General features: G+C 45.6%; 1 protein-coding gene across 4 annotated transcripts in view; it reads left to right on the top strand.

Annotated features, from left to right (window-relative positions):
• KMT5B (lysine methyltransferase 5B) overlaps positions 1-21,075 on the top strand; it is a 387,499-nt gene that overhangs the window by 15,003 nt on the left and 351,421 nt on the right. For all 4 annotated transcript variants that reach the window (XM_030201304.1, XM_030201302.1, XM_030201303.1 and 1 more), the window contains one exon: positions 12,015-12,249. In XM_030201304.1, coding sequence (XP_030057164.1) covers positions 12,093-12,249 — 157 coding nt within the window. In that variant the 5' untranslated portion in view covers positions 12,015-12,092. The remainder of the gene's footprint in view (positions 1-12,014; positions 12,250-21,075) is intronic.

Below are 21,075 nucleotides of genomic sequence, written 5' to 3'. Positions count from 1 at the left end.
TCGCTTTGGTCTTATGGCATGGCGATTGAGAGGGCGCAAGGTACTTCTTAGCCAGGATCAGGTGACCCTCAGGGGGAGGAATGCTGGCTTCGGCCTAACCCCTGGTAAGCCTTTTCTTGGTTGAGAGGTGCCCAGCTCTCCCACCGGTTGCCTTCTCAGGTGCCGTGGAGGACTTGCAGCTCATCTGCATATCCTCGGAGCCTTCGCCGGAGTGACTCCCAGGTCTGTTCCGATCCACTCGGGGCCTCTGCTCAAGCTTTCCTTCTAATAAGTTCTGGGAGAAGAGGATATTTCTCTGGTAAGTGAACAAATTTTGCTTGTGCTTTCGGAACTTGAAGATTGGGGTTTAAAGGAGGAACTGTAAGTTAGTGATAGGCTGATATCCTTAATACTTTAGCAAGTTTTAAATTACGGAAAAACTCAAAAAACACTAAGATGGAGTCAGCAGTCCAGCAGCGAGAGGGGTGCTATCCAGTCTTTTGCATTGAGTGTCACATGTATGATTATCTCCCAATTGGTGAGGTGTCATATGTGTGTGCCCGATGCAAAGAGCTCCTAGCTCTCAGAGAACGTGTCCGTTCTCTTGAGGCTAGAGTAGCAGACTTGATGGAGCTGAGGGAGACAGAGAGGTACATAGAGGAGACCTACAGGGATGTTGTAGAGAAGTCCCACCTCCAGTCAGGTAGCCCCTGTGCTACCTTGGAGGAGGGAGGTCTCCTAGAAGGAGAGCATCACCCTGGTGAAGTAGGAAGTACTCCTGTAGCCAGGACCTGCCCACCAGGGGATGTATTATCCTTTCGCACCGAGGATATATCTCCAAATGTTGCCCGGGAGGGAAAGGTTAGGACAGCTGTTGTACTTGGTGATTCGATCATTAGGCATATAGATAGCTGGGTGGCTGGTGGACGTGAGGATCGCCTGGTGACTTGCCTGCCTGGTGCGAAGGTGGCGGACCTCACGCATCACCTAGATAGGATTTTATATAGTGCTGGGGAGGAGACGGCTGTCTTGGTACATGTGGGTACTAATGACATAGGAAAATGTGGGAGAGAGGTTCTGGAAGCAAAATTTAGGTTCTTAGGTAGAAAGCTGAAATCCAGATCCTCCAGGGTAGCATTTTCTGAAATGCTACCTGTGCCACGCGCAGGGCCCAAGAGACAGGCAGAGCTCCAGAGTCTCAATGCGTGGATGAGACGATGGTGCAGGGAGGAGGGCTTTAGATTTGTTAGGAACTGGGCAACATTCTGGGGAAGGGGGAGCCTATTCCGAAAGGATGGGCTCCATCTTAACCAGAGTGGGACCAGGCTGCTGGCATCGGCGTTTAAGAAGGAGATAGAGCAGCTTTTAAACTAGAAATGGGGGGAAGGCCGACAGTCGCTCAAAAGAGCATGGTTCGGGATAAGGTATCTTTCAAAGATATCACCATAACAGGGAAGATAGAGTATCCTGATAGTGAGGTTGCAAAAGAGATTGTAGTAGATCGGGTATCTTTAAATAACAATAAAAATCAGACAAAAGATTGCCAATTAATACTGTCAAGTACTAAGCATGATGTACTTAGGAACAACAAACATAGTTTGAAATGTCTATATGCGAATGCCAGGAGCCTAAGAAATAAGATGGGGGAGTTGGAATATATTGCACTAAATGAAAAATTAGATATAATAGGCATCTCTGAGACCTTGTGGAAGGAGGATAACCAGTGGGACACTGTCATACCGGGGTACAAATTATATCGTAGTGATAGGGTGAATCGGATTGGTGGAGGGGTAGCATTGTATATTAACGAGAGCCTTGAATCAAATAGATTGAAAATTCTGCAGGAAACAAAACACTCCTTGGAATCACTGTGGATTGAAATTCCATGTGCAAAGGGGAAAAGGATAGTGATAGGAGTGTACTACCGTCCGCCTAGCCAGGACGAACAGACGGATGCGGAAATGTTAAAGGAAATCAGGGACGCAAACAAACTGGGCAACACAATAATAATGGGGGATTTCAATTACCCGCATATAGACTAGGTTAATGTAACATCTGTACACGCAAGGGACATAAGATTTCTTGATGAAATCAAGGACAGCTTCATGGAACAGCTAGTTCAGGAGCCGACAAGAGAAGGAAAAATACTAGACTTAGTCCTTAGTGGTGCTCATGATCTAGTGCAGGGGGTAACGATACGAGGGCCGCTTGATAACAGTGATCATAATATGATCGGTTTTGATATTGGCATTGAAGGAAGTGAAACTAGGAAATCAAGTACGCTAGCGTTTAACTATAGAAAAGGTGATTACGACAAAATGAGAAAAATGGTGAAAAAAAGACTGAAAGGAGCAGCTCGCAGAGTAAAAAACTTGCATCAGGCGTGGATGCTGTTTAAAAACACCATCCTGGAGGTTCAGGACAAATATATTCCACGTATTAGAAAAAAGGGAAAAAAGACTAAACGTCAGCCGGCGTGGCTAAACAGTAAGATAAAGGAAATCATTAGAGCCAAAAAACAATCCTTCAGAAAGTGGAGAAGAGAACCAACTGAAAGTAACAGGATAGATCATAAGGAATGCCAAGCCAAATGCAAAGCGGAGATAAGGAGGGCAAAAAAGGACTTTGAGAAGAAATTAGCGTTGGAAGCAAAAATACATAGTAAAAATTTTTTTAGATACATTAAAAGCAGGAAACCGGCCAAAGAGTCGGTTGGGCCGCTGGATGAAAATGGTGTTAAAGGGGCGATCAAGGAGGACAAAGCCGTAGCGGAGAAATTAAATGAATTCTTTGCTTCGGTTTTCACCGAGGAGGATTTGGGGGGGACACCGGTGCCGGAAAGAATATTTGAAGCGGGGGAGTCGGAGAAACTAAACAAATTCTCTGTAACCTTGGAGGATGTAATGGGTCAGTTCAGCAAGCTGAAGAGTAGTAAATCACCGGGGCCTGATGGTATTCATCCCAGAGTATTAATAGAACTAAAAAATGAACTTGCGGAGCTACTGTTAGAAATATGCAATCTGTCCCTAAAATCGAGTGTAGTACCGGAAGACTGGAGGGTAGCCAATGTTACTCCGATTTTTAAGAAGGGTTCCAGAGGAGATCCGGGAAATTATAGACCGGTGAGTCTGACGTCGGTGCCGGGCAAGATGGTGGAGGCTATTATTAAGAATAAAATTGCAGAGCATATACAAAAACATGGACTGATGAGACAAAGTCAGCACGGATTTAGTGAAGGGAAGTCTTGCCTCACCAATCTAATGCATTTTTTTGAGGGGGTAAGCAAACATGTGGACAATGGGGAGCCGGTTGATATTGTATATCTGGATTTTCAGAAGGCATTTGACAAAGTGCCGCACGAAAGACTCCTGAAGAAATTGCAGAGTCATGGAATCGGAGGTAGGGTATTATTATGGATTAAGAACTGGTTGAAAGATAGGAAGCAGAGAGTAGGATTGCGTGGCCAGTATTCTCAGTGGAGGAGGGTAGTTAGTGGGGTCCCGCAGGGGTCTGTGCTGGGTCCGTTGCTTTTTAATGTATTTATAAATGACCTAGAGATGGGAATAACTAGTGAGGTAATTAAATTCGCCGATGACACAAAATTATTCAGGGTCGTCAAGTCGCAGGAGGAATGTGAACGATTACAGGAGGACCTTGCGAGACTGGGAGAATGGGCGTGCAAGTGGCAGATGAAGTTCAATGTTGACAAGTGCAAAGTGATGCATGTGGGTAAGAGGAACCCGAATTATAGCTACGTCTTGCAAGGTTCCGCGTTAGGAGTTACGGATCAAGAAAGGGATCTGGGTGTCGTCGTCGATGATACGCTGAAACCTTCTGCTCAGTGTGCTGCTGCGGCTAGGAAAGCGAATAGAATGTTGGGTGTTATTAGGAAGGGTATGGAGTCCAGGTGTGCGGATGTTATAATGCCGTTGTATCGCTCCATGGTGCGACCGCACCTGGAGTATTGTGTTCAGTACTGGTCTCCGTATCTCAAAAAAGATATAGTAGAATTGGAAAAGGTACAGCGAAGGGCGACGAAAATGATAGTGGGGATGGGACGACTTTCCTACGAAGAGAGGCTGAGAAGGCTAGGGCTTTTCAGCTTGGAGAAGAGACGGCTGAGGGGAGATATGATAGAAGTGTATAAAATAATGAGTGGAATGGATCGGGTGGATGTGAAGCGACTGTTCACGCTATCCAAAAATACTAGGACTAGAGGGCATGAGTTGAAGCTACAGTGTGGTAAATTTAAAACGAATCGGAGAAAATTTTTCTTCACCCAACGTGTAATTAGACTCTGGAATTCGTTGCCGGAGAACGTGGTACGGGCGGTTAGCTTGACGGAGTTTAAAAAGGGGTTAGATAGATTCCTAAAGGACAAGTCCATAGACCGCTATTAAATGGACTTGGAAAAATTCCGCATTTTTAGGTATAACTTGTCTGGAATGTTTTACGTTTGGGGAGCGTGCCAGGTGCCCTTGACCTGGATTGGCCACTGTCGGTGACAGGATGCTGGGCTAGATGGACCTTTGGTCTTTCCCAGTATGGCACTGCTTATGTACTTATGTACTTATAATTGAGAGATAAAGGCTACTCAAATAAGGTAATTTCCACTCTCCTGCAGGCCCGTAAGCACTCCACTTCCGTGGCTTATGCCAGGATTTGGTGCCAGTTTGAAGTGTTTCAAGAGCGCTTTCTCCGTTGCGGGCTCCTGTTTCGCCGATTCTGGACTTATTGCAGGATGGTGTACACAAAGGCTTGGCCTATAATTCCCTGCGGGTGCAAGTGGCAGCCTTGGCCTCCCTGTGTGGCAAGGTTGAAGGCGTGTCCTTAGCTGCTCATCCAGATGTGGCACGGTTTCTTAGAGGGGTGCTTCGGCTCCGTCCTCCCTTATGGGCACTTTGTCCAGCTTGGAACCTGGGGTTAGTATTGAAGGCCCTTCAGGGGGCTCCCTTTGAACCGCTTCGGTGTGCTTCAGAGAAAGATTTGACACTGAAGGCCGTCTTTTTAGTGGCCATTACCTCGGCGAGACGGGTGTCAGAGCTCCAGGCGCTGTCCTGTAGAGACCCTTTTCTGCAATTCTCAGAGTCTGTGGTCACGGTTCGGACCGTGCCTTCCTTCATGCCTAAGGTGGTTTCAGCGTTTCACCTAAACCAGCCTGTTTTTCTTCCCTCCTTTGTTGAGGAGGAGTTTCCAGATTCATTTGGGCAGTTGCACCTTTTGGATGTGCGCAGGACTCTGTTGCAGTATCTGCGAATTATAAATTCTTTCAGGACCTCTGATCATCTTTTTGTGCTGTTTGCAGGTCCTCGCACAGGGTCTTCAGCGTCTAAAGCCACTATTGCCCGTTGGCTCAAAGAAGCTATCTTTTAAGCATATCTGCTGTGTGGTCAGGCTCCGCCTGAAGCCTTTAGGGCACATTCCACAAGAGCGATTTCCTCTTCCTGGGCGGAAACCGGAGCACTATCTCTTCATGAGATTTGTAGTGCTGCAACATGGGCTTCTAAGCTCTCTTTCGCCCGACATTACAGGCTGGATGTGGCTGCCAGGAGGGATGCGCGTTTTGGAGCACAGGTGCTGGCGCGTGGTGTGGCTTGTTCCCACCTTATTTAGGGATTGCTTTGTTACATCCCATACGTAATGGCTTCATCTGCTTGATGACAAGGAAGGGAAAATTAGGTTCTTACCATGATAATTTTCTTTCCTTTAGTCATAGCAGATGAAGCCATGAGCCCTTCCTGTATGATTGTCTGTATTGCAGTGATTCTGATTTTAGGTGCTGTTCTTGTTTCCTGAAGTTATATTCCTTCCTTGGGGAGTCGGAAAACAGTCTTCAGGATTTTTGTTACAGTTATAGGAGGATGAGTTCATTTCCTCTAGTTCATGTTTTGGGAGGATGAGTTTATTCCCTCCAGGAGGATGTAAGTATTCCCTCCGTTTATACAAAGTGGAGGATGAGTTTATTTCCTCCAGGAGGATGAGTTCATTCCCTCCTTTTTTGGAGTTTATGCCCTTGTTAAGGGGCCATTGTTCGCTGTGAAGAAAGTTCATGTTATTCCCATTGCGGTTTGCCATACTGCTTTGGAAGCTTCAAATACTGAAGAGGCAGTGGAGCTAGCTGGCCATGAGGCACTGTGAAAAATTGAGTGCTCTCTATCTCCCCCTGCAGGTTGATGGACACAAGTAATGGCTTCATCTGCTATGACTAAAGGAAAGAAAATTATCATGGTAAGAACCTAATTTTCCCGTCTGACACTAAGGAAGGTGTGGTCTGGGGACTCGGATTTCCCTTACAGAGTAAATTAAAAAAAAAAGTGGAGAGTCAGATCACAAATATTCTAACTTTTCAGTAATATGGGTTCCTTGATATTGCTATATACTGGAGTACATACGATAGTGAGTGCCACTCAGTGATGTTATGCTTGCCTGCTGTTCATTACAGCTGCAGTGGTTGATGGAACTTGGGGGTCTTCTGCTACTTTGGCAGATGCATTCTGGATTTTTCTGGGGAGCATCACCAGTTAATACAGGTGGGGATCGCTGTTAAAACTCAGGGTTTTTTTTTCTCTACCTCTGTCTGCTGGTAGGAAGGTATAACGGCCACTTGTGCAGAACAAGTCCTCAAATTATACAGCTTACTAGTAAAAAAGGCCCGTTTCTTTCAGAAATGAAACAGGCGCTAGCAAGGTTTTCCTCGGAGTGTATGTTTGAGAGAGAGAGAGAGAGTGTGTGTAAGAGATAGAGAGTGTATGTGAGAGACAGAGTGAGTAAGTGAAAGCCCCCCTCCAGCCACCCATGTTCTGCCACCCTCCTCTCCCCCTGCCACCTCTGCAGCCACCCATGTCTAACGACCCTGCTCTCTCACCTGCCCCTCCTTCATCCACCCAGATTGTGTAACCAGTTCTTCGGGGCAGGCAGGAAAGATCCCTGGTCCTGCCTGCCCGCTGCTGGTGCTGGTGCTAACGCTCCCCTGCTGCCGGATCGCTGTTCAAAATGTCCGCCGAGACTTCTGCTGAATTCTTGGAGGCTGCCCTTGTAAGTATCGGTGGCCATTTTGAACAGCGATCCGGCAGCGGGGGAACGTCAGCACCAGTGCCAGCATTGGGCAGGCAGGACCGGGGATCTTTCCTGCCTGCCCCGAAGAATTGTTTACACAACCTAGGTGGATGAAGGAGGGGCAGGTGAGAGAGCAGGGTCTTTGGACATGGGTGGCTGCAAGTGGGGCAGGGGGAGAGGAGGGTCGCAGGACATAGGTGGCTGCAGGGGGAGGCAGGGGTGAGGAGGGTCGTTTGATGCGCCACTCCCTGCCACTTGCTCCGCGTGTTTCCCTACTCCTCCCCCTGCCTGGGAATCAGCTGTAAGTGACGTCAGCCTGGCTACGGAGCCTAGCTCAGCTCCAGGGAATCAGCTGTAAGTGACAGCCTGGCTACGGAGCCTAGCTCAGCAACTCCGAAGGCGCCACGCACACAGGCAGACACATTAGAACGTTGGTGGTGAGAATTATTATATAGGATGAGTTGCTGAAAGCCTTTTTGAAAATGAAAGTTTTCAGAATCCAAAATAACTAGACAAATTTCTGATCATAGTAGGCATAGAGTTCTATAGAAAAGCTCCAATACAACTAAAAGCACTATTCCTCGTGGAGGTCAGTCTCGCCAGTTTACATGATGGGGATTGTAATAAACATCGAGAAGACTGTAAGGAATGTTGCTGTTCTTGTTTCTGCCAAGTATTCAGGTACTCTCATCCTAAAGGCTTTGAAAACCAAACCAAACAATTTAAATGTGATCCTGTTAGAGAGAGGTAACTAATGTAAGTCTCTTAAAATTGCAGTAATATGATCCAGTTTTTTTTTTCATTAACTATCAAACGTGCTGTAGTATTTTGGACTAGTAGGAGGAGTTTTAAACTGGTTTTATTAAGACCCTGAAGTAGAGTTGCAGTAGTTTACTCATTACAAATGAGTTATCTTGGTGAAGTTTAGAAAAATGTTAAAACACAGTTGTTCCAGAAATTTGTTTCGCATCAAATTATCTGAATGTGACCAACATTTATCTTTTTCTACTTTCAGAAGATTGTTCTGGTCTCTTTGACTGAACTGTGACGCATTGGTGGGATATAAAACCAATTTATTATTATCTACTTAAAAAAAAGTTTCAGTTGACAAATCAGTCTAAGTTGGAAACAAGATGATTTAACCACAAAACCAATGTGTTAGTCAATTTTTTTTAAAGAACTGTCAAATGAATCCTGAAGTTAACTGTAGGGCTCATTTTTCAATCAGAAAAACATCCAAAAAGTGGCACAAAGCAGCATTTGGACCTTTCTCCTCACCCCCCCCCCCCCCCCCCCCCAAAATGTCAAAATTGCTATTTTCGAAACCCATTTAAAGATGTTTTCCTATGCAGGTCATCTGCTACATCCAGATCACAAGGGGACGTGTTGGGGGCAGGATTTGGATGTTCCTAACATTTGAACGTTTTCTGCCATAATGGAACAAAGCAAAAACGTTTTGTGCTAGACCTGTTTTAATCGCGACGAGTCACAAAAAGATGCCCCAAATGACCACTGGAGGGATTAAGGCATGACACCCCCCCCCTTACTCCCCAGTGGTCACTGATCCTCCTCCCACTCCCCAAAGATGTAATAGAAAAAAATACATACCAGGTTGTATGACAGCTTCAGGAGTTATGGTCAGTCCTATTAGACCAGCAAGCAGGTCCTAGTGGTCAGTGCAGTACACTGTTAGAAAGGGGACCCATGCCCATAACCCATTCTGTTATACATGTGGTCGAAGTGTGAGCCCTCCAAACACACCATAAACCTACTCTACCTACATATGGGCTACTGGAGTAGTGTAAAGTTAGGTACAGAAAGTTTTTTTTGGTGGGTTTTGGAGGGCTCCCCATACAATATAAGAGGGTAATGGTGAGATCTGTACCTGGCACTGTGGTGCCCCATAGCTTTGCTGGGATGTCTGTGTGGCCAGTCTACGAAGAATGCTGGCGCCTCCTACATCCCAATGACTTGATTTTGTGCATTTTTGATTTGGATGATTTTTTTTCAAAAATGGCCCAAAAAGGTAAATGCATTGAGCAGATGTACATAAAAAAAAAAATATACAGTGGGGGAAATAAGTATTTGATCCCTTGCTGATTTTGTAAGTTTGCCCACTGACAAAGACATGAGCAGCCCATAATTGAAGGGTAGGTTATTGGTAACAGTGAGAGAGAGCACATCACAAATTAAATCCGGAAAATCACATTGTGGAAAGTATATGAATTTATTTGCATTCTGCAGAGGGAAATAAGTATTTGATCCCCCACCAACCAGTAAGAGATCTGGCCCCTACAGACCAGGTAGATGCTCCAAATCAACTCGTTACCTGCATGACAGACAGCTGTCGGCAGTGGTCACCTGTATGAAAGACACCTGTCCACAGACTCAGTGAATCAGTCAGACTCTAACCTCTACAAAATGGCCAAGAGCAAGGAGCTGTCTAAGGATGTCAGGGACAAGATCATACACCTGCACAAGGCTGGAATGGGCTACAAAACCATCAGTAAGACGCTGGGCGAGAAGGAGACAACTGTTGGTGCCATAGTAAGAAAATGGAAGAAGTACAAAATGACTGTCAATCGACAAAGATCTGGGGCTCCACGCAAAATCTCACCTCGTGGGGTATCCTTGATCATGAGGAAGGTTAGAAATCAGCCTACAACTACAAGGGGGGAACTTGTCAATGATCTCAAGGCAGCTGGGACCACTGTCACCACGAAAACCATTGGTAACACATTACGACATAACGGATTGCAATCCTGCAGTGCCCGCAAGGTCCCCCTGCTCCGGAAGGCACATGTGACGGCCCGTCTGAAGTTTGCCAGTGAACACCTGGATGATGCCGAGAGTGATTGGGAGAAGGTGCTGTGGTCAGATGAGACAAAAATTGAGCTCTTTGGCATGAACTCAACTCGCCGTGTTTGGAGGAAGAGAAATGCTGCCTATGACCCAAAGAACACCGTCCCCACTGTCAAGCATGGAGGTGGAAATGTTATGTTTTGGGGGTGTTTCTCTGCTAAGGGCACAGGACTACTTCACCGCATCAATGGGAGAATGGATGGGGCCATGTACCGTACAATTCTGAGTGACAACCTCCTTCCCTCCGCCAGGGCCTTAAAAATGGGTCGTGGCTGGGTCTTCCAGCACGACAATGACCCAAAACATACAGCCAAGGCAACAAAGGAGTGGCTCAGGAAGAAGCACATTAGGGTCATGGAGTGGCCTAGCCAGTCACCAGACCTTAATCCCATTGAAAACTTATGGAGGGAGCTGAAGCTGCGAGTTGCCAAGCGACAGCCCAGAACTCTTAATGATTTAGAGATGATCTGCAAAGAGGAGTAGACCAAAATTCCTCCTGACATGTGTGCAAACCTCATCATCAACTACAGAAGACGTCTGACCGCTGTGCTTGCCAACAAGTGTTTTGCCACCAAGTATTAGGTCTTGTTTGCCAGAGGGATTAAATACTTATTTCCCTCTGCAGAATGCAAATAAATTAATATACTTTCCACAATGTGATTTTCCGGATTTAATTTGTGATGTGCTATCTCTCACTGTTACCAATAACCTACCCTTCAATTATGGGCTGCTCATGTCTTTGTCAGTGGGCAAACTTACAAAATCAGCAAGGGATCAAATACTTATTTCCCCCACTGTATATATATATATATAGCCATTTTTGAACCTGAAAATGTCTGTTCACTGCTGGAGTTTTGGATATTTTCTGTGAGAATAATAGGTCTGCTTGTCCTCCGAGAAAGTAAAGATATTGTCCTCGCCGTTGCAAGGCCCAATTGACTAGTGGTTATTGTTTTTGGTGAGCTTGGTTGCTAGGGATTCCCTACATGTGAGAATAATAGGTCTGCTTGTCTTCCGAGAAAGCGAAGATACTTACCTGTAGCAGGTATTCTCAGAAGGATGGCAGACCTTATATTTGCACAAACCCTCCACCTCCCAAGAGGAGTTTCCTCTTTTTTTCATATGCTATAGTATTGGACTGGCTGTATCACACTCTCATGGCAGGCGGATAGGCACTCGCACATGCACAGTGGAGCGAATCTCTCACTCCACAAAACTCTTTTCAGCTTGATATAAGCTCCGAACTGGGCAATGCGAATTGTTATCCACATGTGAGAAATAATGCCTGCTGTCCTTGGAGAATACCTGCTTACAGGTAAGTATCATCTTATGAGGTTTTTTTTGAAGCTCTGAAGAAGCATGTAAGATTACAGCTGTTTCATTAAGAGCCATTGACCATGGAAATAAAGTATCTTGTAGTTCAGGGCTACTGAATTCCGGTCCTTGAGGTCTACAGACAGACCAGGTTTTCAGGACATCCACAGTGAGTATGCACTGGAGAAATTTGCATGCACTGCCTCTGTATTCATATCTCTCATACATATTCATTGTGAATATCCTTGATGACCTGGCCTGCCTGTGGACATCAAGGACTAAAATTGAGTAGTCCTGTCTTCTGTAGAGGAAACCTGGGAGCACTAAGCGGTGTGTCATTTTTAACAATGAAGTCTGTGCTGTTTTTCACCTTTATCGTGTTACTACTTGTAACTTTTGAGAGGTAAATTAGATGTATATAGAGCAGGGGTTCTCAACCCAATCTTCGGGATACACCTAGCCAGTCAGGTTTTAAGAATACCCACAGTGAATATGCATGAGAGAGATTTACATGCTCTACCTGTATTGTATGCAAATATCTCATGCATATTCATTGTGGGCATTCTGAATGCCTGACTGACTAGGTGTGTCCCAAAGACTGGGTTGAGAACCCCTAATATAGAGCAGTTATAGGTAACATAGTTTAGTTTATTAAAAATCTGATATATGCTGGCCATCCTTTGTATAAATGAATTTTATGAGAGCTCTGAAGAGCATTACTAACAAAATTTGATAATTTCCTGATATTGACATTTTTCCCTTAAATAGAAATTTTCTGTTTAATTTTTGTTTTTTTAATGTAGGAGTGAGAAATTATTGACCTGCAACTCTGGGCTTTTGAAGAGGTGACTAAATGCAACTGGATCGGGTGCTCTGTTGGCATGAAGTGGCTGGGAGAATCCAAGACCATGGTAATGAATGGCAGGCGACATGGAACCCGTGTGTCTGAGCATCAGCAGAATCAATCCAAGTTGCAGCACAATGGGAAGGAGAACCCCAGGACCAGTAGGAATGGAACAGAAAGGCGATCAAGTAGATGTGAGTAGCTTTCAGTGAGGCAGGGCTCTAAAAGTAAATCTAGGGGGGATGGCTGGCTATCATTGCTCTAGTCCAGGGATTCTCAACTCAGTCCTCAGAACACATCCAGCCAGTCAGGTTTTCAGGATACCACAATTTCTCCAAGGACAAGCAGGCATCATCATCTCACATGTGGGTGACATCATCCACAGAGCCCGGTGTGGACATTGCCATAGTGCACTGTCATTTAAAACTTGAGGTAGTGCCTTCCCATCCAACGCTTGAGCGCTAGACCACCAGTCTATCGTTTTCTGTGATGCAGAGGGGTTGAGTTTCTCAGTGCGTCAGACCTTTGCCTTTTGCTGCCTTCCCTTTTTCGGGATATTTTTCTTCATATATTTTTTTCTTTATGTATTTTGTTCAATTTATTCATTTTTTAAAAAAAAAATTTCCTTTTTTTTTTTTTTTTTTGGCATCCTCATTGAGCGTGGCAAGGATTCGGCACTCAACATGGAATCTGCATTGACCATCGGGTGCACTGAACTAACATTAAGGTGGTCCAAAATCAGACTTGGTACTGCAACTGCATAAGGACTCTGCGTCCTCTTTGTGCATCAAGGGACATACAGTGTAAAAAAAATCTAATTAGCATCACCATTGTTCTCCCTCCAAGCATTCTGCCAACACCTCCCCTGCATCGACATCCTCGGTGCACAGGAAGTGTCCGTGCCACAGTTACTGCTCTTTTCTCCACACAATTTCTCATCGAGAGCCTTCGAGGTCCAGGCTGCGTCCACACTTCTTTCTCAGCTGGTACTGATTCCTACTCTACAGGAGAAAATTCAGGCTATGTTCAAGGAGGAGCACTTGGGGCTACTGTAATCGCAGTCTGTATAGGGTGCTTGTGCCAGCCTCAGCCCAGCCCGTCTATACATTAGAGAGACGGGAGAGGTCCTGCATGCCGGCTCTGTGCCGAACCTCGGGAGCAACATGAACCCAACCAACATGGCAGTGGAACTTTCTCCAACCTTGGAGTGATCTGCCTCAATGCATCTTGATGTAGAGCTGATGCTCTGGAAACTCTCTTCCATGTACTTCCTAAGAACAATACTTTGAAGAGTCAGGGTCAGACTCGAACCTCTTCTGGGAGACAGATCAGGACCCACAGGTCTTCTCAGCTGAAGAGTCCTATTTCATTCCATCTGATCCTCCTCCACCACCTGAGAGACTTTGGCCTCCTCCAGAAAGTATATCCTTTCCTGACTTGTCCATGAGAAAGCTCAAGAAAAATCTTTCAAATTAGAGGGAGGAAGAACCTTGATCAGAACTCTTTAAGGGTCTAGATTACGACTCTCCTTCTAGAGAAGGAATTACTATTCCACTTCGTACAATTATAAAAAAAAGTAATCAGAAACTGGGACAGTCCACTGACAGTTGAAATTGCTCCAAATAAAATTGAGACCATGTAAAGGATAAAAAAATGCACTGGGTTTGAGAAAACTCAGTTACCTCATCATTCCCTTGTTGTGGAATCTGCTTTAAAATGCACTCGCAGTGTGAGATTTCATGCTTCTGTTTCTCCAGGCAGAGAAGCTAGAATATTGGACACCTTTGGCAAGAAAAACATTTCAGGCTTCAGCGCTAACCACTCTCATATTAGATTATCAGCTTTATTCCACAATTTACTTGAAATCTTTAATGGAGTACTCTCTACTTTGTAGAATTCCTTGTCCCAGAGAAGGCTGCTGAGTTCTGTAAGCTTCACAGGAAACTTCCAGATTGTCATAAATATCTGGCAAGGCAAGCCTTTGATGTCAGTACTTCCCATAATACAACTCAGTTAACTGGCTTTGCTCTCAAGATCTCAAGGAAGCATACAAGCCACATACCTGTTTTCCCTGCACACAGAAAGTTCCTTCATTTCTGCTGTAGGACTCTGCACTGTCAATACAAGGTTTTATTGTTCAACTTGGCTTCGGCTCCTCGAGTCTTCACCAAGTGGCTGATAGTGGTAGCTGCAACACTTCAAGGCAGCCTCCCAGGAGTCGGCCACATCTCCATTCTGTCTGCCATAAATCTCCTTATAACTCCTTGGGTTTGTGATCAATTACCCAAAATCACATCTTCAACCGGTCTAGACCTTAGAGTTCATAGGGGGCTCTCCTTGTCAACCAAGAAGAAATCAACCAATAAGGTGTGGAAAAATTTGCTTAAAATAAATAATAACACTATACTACATTTTCCACTCAACAAAATGATATAGAAAATCAGTATACTATTCGAGTATAATATGGAGGAAAAAAGAGCCTCACAGAGCTCCTAGACAATATAACCGTCTATTGGAGCTAAAACGGATCTTAATCTGATCCTCTGTTCATCATTGGCTCTAAAAAAAACCTCCAAAAAAGCATATTATTCATTGCTCACTAACAGATATGAATAATTTAAGAAAATAGCTGTAGTGACGAAGTTAATAGTTCAAACACAATTCTTCAGACGCTCCAAGCCAACAGTGGCCAGCGTTTCAAAAAAACTGCTTCAGGGCTTAGGTAGCACTAGTCTTCTGTCAATAAAAAGGGATTCAAATTATTCATCACTACAGTTATTGAACAATAATATACTGATCTTTAACAAACTCACCCACTCACTTGAAAAATGCTCTATCGATGGTCTCCTATGCTCTGCAATGTAATTCCTTCAAAATGGCTCCGATTTATAATACATGACGTCAGATGCCATGCAATCGATTGGCCAATCAAAGTAGAGCATTACTGGGAGCTTTAAATGCGTGTCAACACTCGCAGTAATTTAAAAGAAATGGCACCATTCAATTCTTGAGTTGAGCCCTGCGGGTTCCAAAGAATGCAGTCGATAGATCCATTTCTGCTCAAGTTGTAGCAACATCCGTCGGAGATCTCCTCCTCTCGGAGACCTCCGCACTATTTGCAAAATGACACATTTTAGATCTTTAAATTCATGAAGCTTCTCTTTACAGTGCAAAATGACCAGTGGCGAACCAATTTTTTCGATATATATCGCACTTCTATGCTCAATTAACCATGCAGTTAACATACGAGATGTCTGTCCTACATAAATCTTATTGCATGGACATCTTAAAGTGTATATTACGTTCTCAGACGTACCTGTTGACAACGACGTTAACTTATAAGTCTTATGATCAACTGGATTAACAAAAGTAGTAGTTTCATCCATAATATCGCAAAAACTACAGTTACCACACTTGAAATGCCCATGTACACTAGATGCCTGAATAGAGTCTTCAATGGGGAGCACTGCAGGGCATAAAGATTCTTTCAAGTTTTTGCCTCTGCTATATGCTACTCGTACACGGGAACCCCGAAAAATAGAATGTGATTGAATTAAAGGCCAGTATTTCTTGATACTTTTAACCACTTGAGGTGTACTTGCAGTATATTGTGTCACAAAAGTGAAAACATTTTCATCAACATTAATAGGAGTAACTTTGGATGTTAGGAGCAATTCTTTATGGTTGAATTTTGCTCTTCGGTATGCTGTATGTACAACTCGTTTAGGGTATCCCCGTCAAAGTAATCTGGCTGTCAAATCCTTCGATTGACGTCGAAATTCTTGATCATCAGAACAGACCCTACCAAGAACAAATAACATACTGCATCTTTCCACTCAGGTGTTCAAATCCACCCAAGTATCTGCTTGTCAGATGCTCCACCTACTCGGTCACTTGGCTTCAATAGTTCATGTAATACCATTGGCTCGACTCTACTTCTGAATTCCTCAGTGGATACTCTCCTCTCAGTTGTCCCGGGATTACTCTTGGCCTGTATTCAAGTCAACACTGCTCTTTATAGTGGTGGATTGTATCCCAGAATCTCACCTAGGGGTTTCCGTTTCGGCCCTCTCTGCATCACAAGATCCTCAATGTGGATGCCTCCGTGATAGATTGGGGTGCTCACCTCGATGGTTTTCACACACACGGTTATTGGTACCCACAGAAGAAATGACATCCTCTCAACCTCTTGGAATTGCAAGCAGTCTGGAAAGCCCTGAAGACTTACCAAGACCCCATTATTGATCAAATGATACTCGTTCGCACAATCAGGTTGCAGTGTATTACTTGATCAAACAAGGAGGAACAGGTTCTTACCATCTCTGTTGGGAACAATCCAGATATGGACTTGGGCAGCTTCTCGAAACATCTCTGTAAACACTATTTACTTAGCTGGCAAACAGAATGCTGTGGCAGACAAATTGAGCAGCATCCTTTAGCCTCAGAGACGGTCCCTCAGTATCTCTGTAGTTCATCGAATATTCCAGCAGTGAGGGACCTCAACGATAGACCTTTTTGCTTCTCAGAACAACAAGCGTCTCCATTTTTGTTCCAGGATATATGCTTCCAACTATGCGACCCCAGATACTGCCTTGCTCCAGGAATGGAACCCCTATAGAGTTTAACCTTACTACATCTCATAGGGAAAACTCTTCTCAAACTGCATTGAGACCAAGGAACCATGATTCTAATTGCTGTCTGCTGGCTATGTCAAATCTGGTTCCCTCTTCTCGAGTTATCATCCAAGGAATCGTTGAGGTTAGATCCTTTTCCAACCCTAATAACACAATGAGGGGTCCTTCCTCCATCTAGCCCTGATGGCTTAGTTCCTGACGACATAGATGTATGTTCCTTAAACCTTCCTGATGGAATCTCTGAGTCTCCTAGCCTCTAGAAAACTACTTAAAGCAGAAAAGATTTTCCCTCTGGTATGCAGCCAGGGATTTCTTCCTATCCTTCTGGAGTAGCTCCCTCCATCTTTCAGATTCTGACCTCAAAACTAACTCTGAGTACATTTGAATGCCACTTCAAAGTTGATAAGCTTCTGTTCATCCTTTCATAGTAGTATTCATACTAAACCTCCTATCAAATCATCTCCAGTGGTTTGGGATCTCAGTGTCATCCTCTCAGCTTTCATGAAACCTCCTTTTGAACCACTTCATTCCTGTTCTTTGAAGTTCCTCACATATAAGGTAGTGTTCCTTGTCATCAAGCAGATGAATCCATTATGAGTAGGTTGTGTCCATCAACCAGCAGGGGGAGATAGAGAGCACTGAAAAACCATAGTGCCTCATGGCCAGCTAGCTCCATCTGCCTCTTCAGTATTCTCTATCTCCCCAGCAGGGTGGTCGCAGCTTGTTCAAGCTCCTTCAGAAATCTGCCTGGGATGGCTCCTGTGCTGTTGCCAGTTGTAGCAGGGGTGTTGTGGCTGATGGTGCCCACTTTAAAGGCACATAGGTACGCCCTTTCCCTGCCTTACCCGGCCCCCGATGTGGATGTAGACACATAGGCAAGCCCTGTCCCTGTCTTTGCCCACGCTGTGGATGCAGGCACATAGGTTCGCCCTTTCACTGCCTTTCCCACGCTACTGATCCTCCGGAGTGGAAAAAGTTGCCTCTTGCGCTGTTGCCTCTAACTTTCCTCACAGCGTCAAAAAAAAAAAGTCGCCTCGGGCTGTGGCACTGCGATCCAAGAAAAGAGGCTTTCCTTCAGTTTGTGCAGCGGATCGGAGCTCTGTCGACTAGATCTGGAGAGGTAAGAGCATTTTGAAGCTCCTCCGGGGTGGGCCCGCGTTCGGGGCGATTTTGGTGCGAATCCGCCATTTTGAATTTCCTGCCGTTTTCGGCAATGGCTGCGGAGGTTGTAAAGCACTGTTCCCGTTGTGGCAAGCGCAGATCAGCAGCAGGGCTCTGTAAATCGTGCTCTTCTGACGTCAGAGCCGGCCCAAGCATGGCGAGCGAGGTTTCTTCCAGCTCTGTGGAGCTGGCAGCGGGTGCCATTTTGGAACAGCATGGCGCGACCCCCGCTGAGGCGGAGGGGTGTAAGCCTAGAGGGGAGCCTCGAATGGAGGGTAATATGAGAGCCATTTTCCCTGGACTGGAACCGGGAGACCAGGGTGAGCCATTCTCCCCTGAATTTGTTTTGCTGCTGCATTAAGCATTTATGTTAAAAAGAGCTCTCCCGCAGGGGTCTCAATCGGCTCGGCTGCCTGTGTCCCCTCCAGTAGAGCCTGGCTTTGAATTACCATCAGGTGCATTTTCCCCTTCAGAGAGTGGCGCACCCCCGTTCCCCCCCCCCCCCCTCCCCCCCGTGGTCGGGATGTGAGGAGTCTGAGGGGTCTGGCAGGCTCTCGTGGTGTGGAGAGCCAGATGAAGGTGCAGGATTGCCACTGGATCCGGATGATCCTTCCACAGTGAGGATTTTCCACCGCAATGAGCTGCCAGCGCTGATTTCTAATGCACTGCAGGCCCTCTCTATCGAGGATCCTGCAAGTGCTGAGCTCTCCTCTGCTAATCCGAGGATAAGTACTAAGAAGCCTGCTCGAGCCTTTCCTTTGCATGACTCCATCCAAGAGCTTATGTCAGCTGAATGGGCTGACCTCGAGGGGCCTTTGAAAGTTGCCAGGGCTATGGGGCAATTATACCTTCTAAGTGAGGAGAACTTGGCGCGCCTAGCTGTGCCTAAAGTGGATGCCCTAGTCACAGCTGTGACAAAGAGAACTACCCTCCCGGTTGAAGGAGGAGTTTCCCTGAAGGACATGCAGGACAGATGCCTTGAATCAGCTATAAAGCGGTCCTTTGAGATTTCAGACCTATCCTTACGGGCGTCTGCATGCAGCTGTTACGCTGCCCGAGCCTGCCTTGCTTGGTTACAACAAGCAGTGGAACAGCCTGGAGATGGAGTGGAGCCCCTTGTGGAGGTGGCACCGTGGATGGAGTCGGCCTTGTCTTTCTTGGCTGACGCCCTTTATGATCTGGTCAGAGCTTTGGCTAAACAGGTGGCGGCTCGCCGCCTGTTGTGCCTACGGCATTGGGCGGCTGACATGGCCTCTAAGCTAAGGTTGGTGAAGTTGCCCTTTTGAAGTCTTCTTCTATTTGGTGAGGAGTTGGAGAACATTTGTTAAAGGCCTGGGGGATGCTAAACCCCAGCGCGTACCCGAGGACTGGCTGCGGCCTTCCTCCAAGGGTCAGGCGGTTCCCTCCTCTTACAGACTTGCTTCAAAGAAGCTCGAAGGTACCGCCCGGGGCATTCTGCTGGGTTCACTTCTCGTGCCCATTTTCAGCAGAGGAATTCCTTTCGCTCGGACAAGCGTTCCGCAGCAGCTGGCTCAAGGCCTGGAGTTCAAGGGCAACCCTCTCAATGATGGTGCGCCCTCCTCCTATAACAGGGAGCGAGGAGAGGGCCAAGATTTCTTCAGATCAGTGGGTCTTGGACCTGATCAGAGATGGCTACAGAATAGAATTCAGTGCCCCGATAAGAGATGTGTTTGTGGAGTCCCGATGCGGTTTTGCCGCCAAATGGGCGGCGGTAGAGGAGACCTTACAAGGCTTGATTCACCTAGGGGTGGTGTGCCCAGTGCCTCCCGCCGAGCTCGGCTCTGGCCGTTACTCCATTTACTTTGTGATGCCGCGGAAAGGAGGGTCTTTTCGGCCAATCCTAGACTTAAGTCAACACGTCTCTGAGAGTGCGGCATTTTTTTTTTTAACTTTGAATTTTTATTGAAATAACATCTCAAACATAACAACGAGCCATTGGCTCAGCACATGACAACGCAAGAATTTTTAATTTTTATTTTAACATTATGCTTATAACCCTTTTTATCCCCCCTATTCCCTCCCCCCCCCCCACTAACCCCTCAACAACTGATTCCCCCTACAGCCCAAACCCCCTCAATAGCTGTTAGATGAATCCATTCAGGTGCCTCTGGATTATATCTCTCCTTACGCTTATCAGTCAATTTTTCCAACTCTATAATGGTTTTAAATTTCTCAGCCCAATTACCTACAGTTGGCCCAGCGGCCTTTTTCCAATGCATTGCAATAGTGGTTTTTGCAGCGGCTAACCCCATTCTCTTGAATCTCTGTTGCCATGTCTTTCCCCTCTGGTTCCCCCACCCCAGGAGGCACCATTTAGGATCACATGGAAAAGTACCTTCTAGAACTTTAGACAACCTATCTGTTATATCTTTCCAATAAGGTTGAATCAAACTGCACCTCCACCAAATATGAAAAAAAGTTCCCGTGTCCCTTCCACATCTCCAACAGCTATCAGAAGCCTCAGGGAACATACTTTTAATTCTATCAGGTGTATAATACCATCTGCTCAGCACTTTATACACATTTTCTTTAATAATCACACACACCGAGGCTTTCTTGACTTCCAAGCATACCCTCCTCCATTCTGCCTCCGAAACATCCTGATTCAAGTCCTTTTCCCATGCCTCCATATAGGTCATTTTCATAAAATTCTGCCCCCTGAGGTGTCCATATATCCGTGAAATTCCTTTCCCCCACTTATCCATATCCCCCCATACTTTTTCAAATTCCTCTTGGTCTTTGAATTCCTCCCTGGCCCATTTCTCTGTACTAATAAAGTGTTTGACCTGCATGTACGCATATAAATCAGACTCTGCTAACCCATACATTTCCTGTAGTTCTTCAGATGTCCGTATTCGACCCTCATTTAGGCACTCATGAAACCGTATGAGCCCTTTTTGAAACCAATTTTGGAATACCTTATTTACCCTTCCCCCTCGGGAACCCGGGTTCCTGTGTGAGCCATGCATATGTAGATCTATTCCCTGTCCCTCTTACCTTCCTTTTCAGCCTCCCTCACACTGTGAAGAATGAGATACAAAAGGATTCAGCGTAAGGCCCTTATATGTCTGCTCCGGGACTGAGGCCCACAGCAGACCATCTAGCTTTCCTTCCCTAACAAAAATTTGCTCTAGCCTAGTAATTGGAGATAAGTCTACTTTACTCCACTCCCCTATCTGTTTTAATTGGGCTGCCCAGTAGTAC

The sequence above is a fragment of the Microcaecilia unicolor genome, chromosome 4, assembly GCF_901765095.1.
Source record: "Microcaecilia unicolor chromosome 4, aMicUni1.1, whole genome shotgun sequence".
Lineage (NCBI taxonomy): Eukaryota > Metazoa > Chordata > Amphibia > Gymnophiona > Siphonopidae > Microcaecilia > Microcaecilia unicolor.
The sequence above is the reverse complement of the archived record's forward strand: the minus strand, read 5'-3'. Positions and strand labels throughout refer to the sequence as shown.